General features: G+C 42.0%; 1 protein-coding gene across 1 annotated transcript; it reads right to left on the bottom strand.

The window, feature by feature from the left end:
* Positions 1-670: 670 nt before the first annotated feature.
* grinaa (glutamate receptor, ionotropic, N-methyl D-aspartate-associated protein 1a (glutamate binding)) lies at positions 671-4,965 on the bottom strand. Its single transcript, XM_035681234.1, has 6 exons — positions 4,626-4,965; positions 4,000-4,115; positions 3,687-3,887; positions 2,516-2,644; positions 1,912-2,055; positions 671-857 (listed from the first exon to the last, which is right to left on the bottom strand). The coding sequence occupies exons 1-6, from the start codon at positions 4,927-4,929 to the stop codon at positions 708-710; spliced, it is 1,044 nt and encodes a 347-aa protein (XP_035537127.1). The 5' UTR covers positions 4,930-4,965; the 3' UTR covers positions 671-707.
* Positions 4,966-8,488: the final 3,523 nt, after the last annotated feature.

The raw sequence follows: 8,488 nt of genomic DNA, 5'->3' as shown, positions 1-8,488 counted from the left end.
GGGGGGGGGGGGGGGGGGGGGACTGGCATCATATACAGTAATACACGTAACTATTTACAGCTGTGAGAAGCAAGCTAGATGCATTCCTCTGGTAGTAAAGAATCATGTCTTTAGTTGTGTTTCCAATGTTGCCATGCAGAGTTACTTTACACCAGCAGGCTGGGAAAAAAGACAGATTGAAGGTGGTGGGTATTTCTAGCACTATTTTCTTCTCTTTAGGCAAAGCTGGTTTGCATCAATATTAAGCGCTACCGATACCTTCCCCGCTCTTTTTCCTGTTTGATCTCTGCAGCGAGGCGAGGCTGAGTGCCAAGCACCCACAGGATGACATGTTGTATGCTGTGCATGCCGAGCCAAACTGGAAGTTGGGCGGTAGGCAATGTAGACATAATGTAGGACAGTTACAGCAAGCAGAGTGGCCAAAATTGAGGAAACGACAGATCATTACATTCTGTCATTAATGGCAAGATTTGTGTTAAATTAATGTCTCTCAGCTGCATTTTATGACAGGCTGCATCTCCTCCACAACTACCTGTTTTTAAAAAAAGAACAGTGTGTGTGATAAGAGAGGAAACGACGAGTATCGTGTGAAAAAGGTGAAGAAAAAATTAAAAAAAGGAGTTAAGAGAGGAAAGGGCATGTTAGCAACATTTCACAATAAAGGGAGGCATTCTCTATCTCCCTCCTGTTCTCTTTAAGGTGCCGCCTCATTCACGGGAGCGACCCACGATAGCCAGGATGTAGAGGAAGATGTTGATGATGTCAGTGTAGAGGTTGAGGGCAGCAAAAATGTACTCCTCTGGACTCAGAGCCAGCTTCTTGTTGCCTAACAGAAGCTGAGTGTCCACAGCCAAAAACTGCAGAGAAGAAACAACATTAGTCATTTAAAGAAAATTCTGCACTATTATAGATGACATAAGGATGTATTTTAACAGCTATTGTTTCAGATTGTACAGTAACACCCCACCAAATATAACCGTATACTGTCATAAGCAAAAGACACAATACATATAGACATGTCTCAAATACCTTTAAGCAGCAGAATATTCATTATACATCTTACTAACTAACTTAGTAAAATCCTTCCTCATAATATTATAAACCACTTTTCAGTGTTCTGGCTCCTGATTTACCTGCATAATTATGCATCTATTGACTTCCTGGATCATATTTTATCATCTCAGAGGAACCTGAAGAACGCCCACTTAAGCTTTGAGACAATATGGATGCCACAAAGGTTAGCGTTGGTAACACCATCCGTTCATGTCTTCTTGGCTTTTCCTTTCACTCTTAACACTAAAGTTTATCTGCTCGATCCATTATGTCCATATTCCTTTAGCATGAATATAATAAAGGCCAATCAGACCTTTTCTTCTGTAACAAACGCATCCTATTGCATCTTTGTCCATCTGATTGAATTTTACTTTAGCATAGATATGTCTATGTCTTCAGTTTGCTCATGACACTTCTTTTACCCTCTATATAATAAAATGTTCATATCATTTTAACAGCTGTTTTGGTTTATTTTGACTCTCATGATGCATGGTCAAATATTCAGATATTAATAATGAAGTTAGAGTCCCAGTTTCCTCTAGCTAAGCATGAATCTTTTTCCTACCCGGTTTGGGCTTTACTCTTTAACATTCTGCAGATGTAATTATCCCTTATTGAGCAGAATAAATTCACTGGAAGGTGGAAAACCGTCTGTATGCCAACGGTGCTGACTGTCTAGTAACTGTATCCAGACGACTGGACGCCATTACCGCATAAATATCAAATTACCCCACTGGATAGTTAACTTACAGATTTGACCTTTGATTAAATGAACTGCCTTCGCTCAGATAATGGCATCCAAAGAATCATTACTGATGCACTAAATCTTAGATTTTTTCAACTGAGTGTGAAACTTACGCAGGTGAAGAGCAGGGCCCCCAGAGAGGCATAGACAATGTGCAGGATCCTGTGGCGGATGAAGATGCAGAGGATGGAGAAGAGCAACAGCACAATCAGGCACACAAACAGCACGCCCCGACAGGAAGTGAAGTCATACTTGCTCTGTGGTGAAGGAGAAGAAAAAGATATTGGGGAAAAATATGAGAAATTGAATTCAAATGCAGCCATGAGGCACAGAAAGCTTGTTTTTTATTTGGGTTTGATTTTACACACACCTTTCAAAAAATGTGTTATGGTCTATGGACATAAATGGGATACTGTGTTAAAGCATTTTCAAAAGGTTTTTACTGTTGTTACTGTGAATAAAAGATCCTCACTGTATTTAATAATAGACAGACTCCAGCAGCTATGATTGTAAGATACTGATATTCCTGTGCAAGAGTGTGCCTTCAGTGGGCAGTGTGTAGGATTGACTAGTTGCACACTTCACTGTGAAACAAAATAATCAGAGGAAATTCTCACTTTTGCTCCCCTAACAAATCATTTAACGAAGAACCGGAGGACTGATGTTTGCCTGTGTGTGTGTGTGTCTCATTTAAATGCATTCATTCAAGCAGCTGACCTGTAGTGAGAAGAGGACGACGGTGAAGCAGACCACTGCAGTGATGCCCACGGCCATGATGACAGTCTCTGTGTCATAGAAGCTGGCGATCATGCCCACCATGTAGGAGAGGCTCAGGGTCAGGATGGACTGATGGACACAGAAAACACACACAGCCAAATTAACACACTTCACATGTTAGGCAACAATTTAAAAAAACGCTTTTAAAGGAGCACCTTTTCAGCTGTTCAACATAAGTTCCTATGGTAATGTACCCAGTAACGAGTGAACCACCGTCGTAGAAATAAAAAAAACCCAGGACTAATCCTGAAGTTACCCCAAATCCTGCCTCATAGTAAAGTCTCCAGATCAACCAAAGTGATCCATATCTGCAAGCTAACAGCTGCAGGTGTTATCTTGCCTGTAAATGTTTTGATCTGTTTTATTTCACATGTAAATACTGAACAGTTACCAATATTGAATCACCCTACAGTATAGGCCTTTTAACAGCAGACGTTTGGACCTGTAGGAAAAGAACAGGTGTTGATAATAACATTAACAATGACTCTGCTCTATTTATTGCCTCAGTGAGTCATTAGTGTGTGACATCCAGCCAGCATGCACAGTACCGGCACCCTGAAAGTGAAGCAGCTAAATGAAATTGAGTCACCACTGTATTCATTATTTACACCTGTGCTTTTCCTAATGTGACATGTCACAATGACTGCTGAGAAGAAAGCCTAAAAAAAGCCTGACTGTTGCACTGTGTTTAAATCTACTTATCTGTGTCAATGGGCCAGTGCAGGTGAATTACAGGTTACTAAATTAATGCAATGTCAATATATTCTGCAGCTGATTCACAATAAACTTCCAACTTCACTCCTGGCTTCATGCCTTACATCAAGGATGCAGTAACAGGCCGATGAGGGCCATGATGGTGGAGAGATTTGTCTCAAAAAAACAAGTGAACCATCTACACGGTCTTTATTATAGATTATAGATCAGAACTGGAAATACTGAATATGAAAAATAGGGTTACACCGATTGAGAAGAACGTAACTGAAAGCTGATGCGGTTGTTGATGTTGTTTTTATATTATTTATTTGACCTTGTGTGCACATTGTTATTTACCATGTAAACAGACTTTTACAATGGGTAATCTACAATTTGGTATTAAAGGAAAGGCTCTCACCAGTGCAACCAAGTTCCAGGGGTGCTTGCGGCGAAATTCTCCACAGCAGCTGAGTGTTATCAGAGATACGAAGAAGACTGCATAGGACACGTAGTATGTCCATGGATTACGTCGCACAAATAACTTGGCATCATCGACAAAGGTGAAGACGGCAACAAAGGAGAAAGTGACCAGCAGCTGCACTGTGAGGACCAGGAAGACCTGGCGGGAAACAAGAATGAAGGAATTTTTAGGTGAGGTGACGTTTTGGTGGTATTTCACATTAACTCACACACGGACCCATTGAATCTATCTGACACAGTAAAGGACCTACTTTTCTTATAAAAGCTTGTCGGATGCTCTTGTCCTCAAAACCAGAGTTGGTGAACTCCTCATTGTCGTAGTAAGATGGGGGTCCGTCACCATGGTAACCAGGGCTGCCAGCAGGTCCTGGTGAACAACAAGTTGACAATTAGGGTAAGATAACTAAAAACTAGGTGAAACAGATGTCTGTGGTATTTTGAGCACATCCTGATTGTAGTATTGATCATCTCATTGATTGCCCAGCCGGCTGCGTTAAGTCTGGCCTAAAGTGGAGCCAGCGATGTGTTTGGTTGCTGGATAAAAATGTTCTTCTAGTATTCACAAGAATTGAATGTGTAAATCCATTTACAGAGAAAATCCTTTCCAAACTGGCAAATTTCACATGGAAAACTGAGACAGCTCCATGCATGGAGGAAAGTGGAAACGTTTTGGAAAAGTAATAAATGAACACGACTTTAGCTGAGCTGCACATGGTTCTTGTCAAAGTGAGAACGGAGCATAAACAGAGTCCAATGACATGACTTGCTCACTTGCTACGGTTTGTCGCCTCTGTGACACATCTAATAAAAAATAAGGCGGCATAGAAAGGGAAAAGTCTATTCATGTATGCCTCAATCTTGAGTTTAAACCACTCACCGCTGGGGTCGCCTGGAAAGCCTGGCTGTGTGTGTCCTTGCTGATAAGGCCCCTGAGCGTAGGGTGCCTGTGGGTAGGGCATCTGAGGGTAAGGCATCTGGGGGTAGGGACCAGGGGCAAAACCTGGGCCTGCCTGGGGGAAGCCTGGCTGTCCGTAGCCGGCTGCTGGTGGGTAGGGTCCCCCTGGGGCTTGGCTGTAGTTGGGAGGGGGCATGCCGAAACCTGGCTGAGGGGGCCCATAGACGTTGTTATGAAGTGGGTTGGTCTCACCCATAACAGGGTATCCACTCTTGTCCTGGGACATGGTGTGGGGATAGGCTCACTCCGCAGCTAGACAACTATGAGAAGAAGAGAAGTAGAATTAGGACTAGTTTTCTTTAAAAAAAAACAACAACATTTGTATCCTGGACAAACATACAGTAAACAGGTACAGCAAAAAGAAAAAAATCAACATCTTTATTACATTTCAAAAGTCCCAAAAGGAAGCAGGGAAAATGTAATGACGGTACAGTATCTAGGCCAAACTGGCAAAGACACAAATGCTGCATCTGCCTGATTAAAAAGGTGACAGGCAATCAAACAATGCAGCAGGAGAGTACAGAGGTATAGAGCAGAGCTACAGCTCTTTGCCTTTCTGCTTCACAAACCAAAACCAGCTATCATTTTATTCTGTTTTACTTTCCTTTATTCAGTTGATTGTGATTCTGCTAAATGTGCCTTTTATTCACGCTGAAACAATAAAAGCTAATTTGATTGGTCTTCATGGGGTTGAAGAAAAAAAACAACAGACATTGATGCTGAATCTTCCCCGGCTTAGAGGGCCTTTGGGAGAGAAATCGCAGTTTTGGAAAAGTAGGCTGTGGGGGATGATGGGGAAAGAGAGGAGCCGCCACAGGCCCGTTCTGACTGTTACAACATCTGCAGTAGTGAGAGTATAAGCCTGGGAAGAGACCAGGGCGGTGGTCAGGGGGTGAACAGGACCTGGCAGTAATAAAAGCCTTTAAAGCCTGTCAGGCAGAAATGGGTCAGCGAGATATAAAACCACAGCGTCAGAGAGAAAGAGGAACAACAAACATGAATACAAGCAGAGAGGAGAGGAGAGAAGTTATGTGTCAGGTAGTCGGAAGGAGCATGTGATCTAATGTCAGGAAATAGGTCAAAGGTCAGAGAGTCACCACAAACATCAGATTAGACACTTGCGTCACACTGTGGAGGGGAATTTGATTATCACATTTCAATTTCCAGGCACATTTAAAAGCACACATCTCTGGGAATGCCTGCTGAGGGACGTCCAGTCTGAAACCCTGCGGATTTAAGAAGTGAGCTAAAAGAGACACAAGGGGCGTGACAATAAATGTGTCTTTGGCAGCAACCGCAGTTCCTAGAAAGAGCTGACGGCACAAAAAAAGACAGATAATAATAATAGTGTAATACTTTGCTTTGACACTGTGAATTTAATATGCGCATTTAGACAGAAAGGAAACCACCTCAGCCAAATGACGTTGGCAATTTGACTTGAATTTGTGTCACTCAGAGCTGCAACTGCTCATTATTGTTTATTAATCTGCTGATTGTCTTCACAATGCCTCTACAGGGAAATGAGCTCTGGTTCCAGTTGACGACTCAGGAAAGAAGTCGCTCTGAAATGATTGTGCCATTCTGAAGCTTTCCCAGTAAAAAGGTTCAACCAGAGATCTACTGGATCCTTTGTACTGCAGTGAGAACAAAGCAAATAAATGGTGAATGGTATTTACATAGAGCCTTTCTAGTCTTCCAACCACTCAAAGTGCTTTACACTACATGTCACATTCACTCATTTTCATAAAGAGATAACACTGACAGTCTGCCAACCGCTCATCAGGAACAGAAACGAAGGGCATTTACACACTTTCGCACACCGATACACAGCGTCAGAAGTAATTTGGGGTTCAGTATCGAGGGTACTTCGACATGCAGCAGCAGCAGGAGGAGGATTGAACAGCCACCCAGAGGATTCTTGTGAACGTACAATGGAAACGTACACAAGTAATCACGAGCTACATTCATACCAACATACGCACGTGTTGCCTTGGTAACCACATGTATTATTAATCTGCTTTGCTTCAGGAGGAGACCTGACATACTGCCCACTACCGCAGTGTCCCTCCCCCCCACCAGGCTCCTGCTACAACCCCGGTCAACAAGTTTCTGTGCCATTTACATTTTAATCGTTAATGCTAACGAAGCACATACACACACACACATCACACGGAGCTGCACACTGGAAAAACAGAAATCACGCTGCTACTGAGGTCACATTTACAAGGTTGTTTTCAAATGTGCTTTGCAGATTTCATATAAAGACCTACCGTCCCCGGAGGGAAACTTCTGCTGAGCAGCATGGGAGCCAAAGCCATTCCCCTAATTGCTGACTTCAAAAGAAGAGCTTGAGTCGACAGCAGACTGACTTCACAGTGGTGCATTGGGCCTGCGCTGTTTAAACATACTGTATTTAAACAGTAAAGCTGTGTATACAGTGCATACATATGCAAACGCAAGTAAACGCACTCTCAGTACCTCCACTGCTTCTTCTTTCAAACAACCCATAAAAGAAATGCACAGAGAGATCATCCATTCAGTAGCAGTTTATACAGATAAAAATGAATTAACAGTGAGCGTTACGCAACACGGCTCCATTTCACCACACACACATCCAGACTCCAGTGTGTGTGTGTGTGTGTGTCCTCATGATGCCTGTCTGTCCATCACTAGGGCAGTGCAGTGAGACAGCAGACGAACATGACGAGTGCTGGCTCTGCTTCACACCGACAGTCTCCATTAAGATCATAACAGATTACAATCCCGATCTGAGGAGCCAAATCCCTCCCGGCTCTCGGGACAACAATGGTTGTGTAAAGGGGGGGCGAGCATGCAGCACGCTGAGTGAAGCAGTTTTGTTTATTTGAAAATCCATTTATCTGATAATAAAATGTTTGCAGTGTTAATATTGGTTTTACATTCAAGGATCAGTCTCTTGGTCTGAACTGACAGACTCAATAATTCTGTAACACAACTAAAGGTTTTGTTTGATTGCGTCACACAACATCTGTCAACTGAACGAACCCACGGTTGCTCAGCTGATCATGTGACACACAGTCAAAGCATGTGATCCACTCCCTAACTAATGTCCACGTAACGCATTTAAGTTTGTGACTCAGGAAAGTATTTGCCACAGGGGCTGGGGAATAATAATAAGATCAAATATGAAGTAATCAGCCTATTATTATTCATTTTATTTCCATTTATACTTTATAAAATCTCAGGAAAAAAGTGATTTCCTTGAGCTTAAAGTGAAGTCATCCACTGGCTCATTTTGTCCAACCAACAGTCCGAATTCAAAAATATTCGATTTTACACACACAACAAAGAAAAGCCTCACAATTGGGAAGATGTATTTCGGCATTTTGCTTTAAAAATTACCTAATTGATGATGAAAATAAGAGTTATTTCTCTGTCGAGTTGTTTCAGCTCTACTGTGCCACAGTTATGTAACACATGTGGGCAAACTCTTAAAAAAACCCAACTAATTATATTTACAGCTTGTTCTGAATCATTAGTTAGGACAACATACATTTGTCTGATAACATAATAAGATTAAACCATCAAAGTATGATTTTGCAGCCATCAAATACACAATAACTGAATTATCCACCAGTCTTCATTCATATTTCCAAACTGCAACAAAAGCTGTGGATGATCTTGGAAGTCATGTTTAACAGAAGTGACTTCTCAGTTCTCAGACAGTGTTGTTTAGTGCTGAGTTAATCGGGACTGGTCTGTTTGTACTGTTTTATCTGTGTATGATGGATTACCTCCATACTAAC

Source organism: Morone saxatilis, unplaced genomic scaffold (assembly GCF_004916995.1).
Source record: "Morone saxatilis isolate NCDOM2014 unplaced genomic scaffold, NCSU_SB_2.0 Contig9, whole genome shotgun sequence".
NCBI classification, from domain to species: domain Eukaryota; kingdom Metazoa; phylum Chordata; class Actinopteri; family Moronidae; genus Morone; species Morone saxatilis.
The sequence above is the reverse complement of the archived record's forward strand: the minus strand, read 5'-3'. Positions and strand labels throughout refer to the sequence as shown.

Coding starts and splice junctions, on each gene's coding strand:
- grinaa (XM_035681234.1), bottom strand. CDS start 4,929: ATGTCCCAGGACAAGAGTGGATACCCTGTTATGGGTGAGACCAACCCA. Junction 2,056..2,515: donor TCGTCCTCTTCTCACTACAG/GTCAGCTGCTTG, acceptor CCTTCACCACAG/AGCAAGTATGACTTCACTTC. Junction 858..1,911: donor GGGCCCTGCTCTTCACCTGC/GTAAGTTTCACA, acceptor TCTTCTCTGCAG/TTTTTGGCTGTGGACACTCA.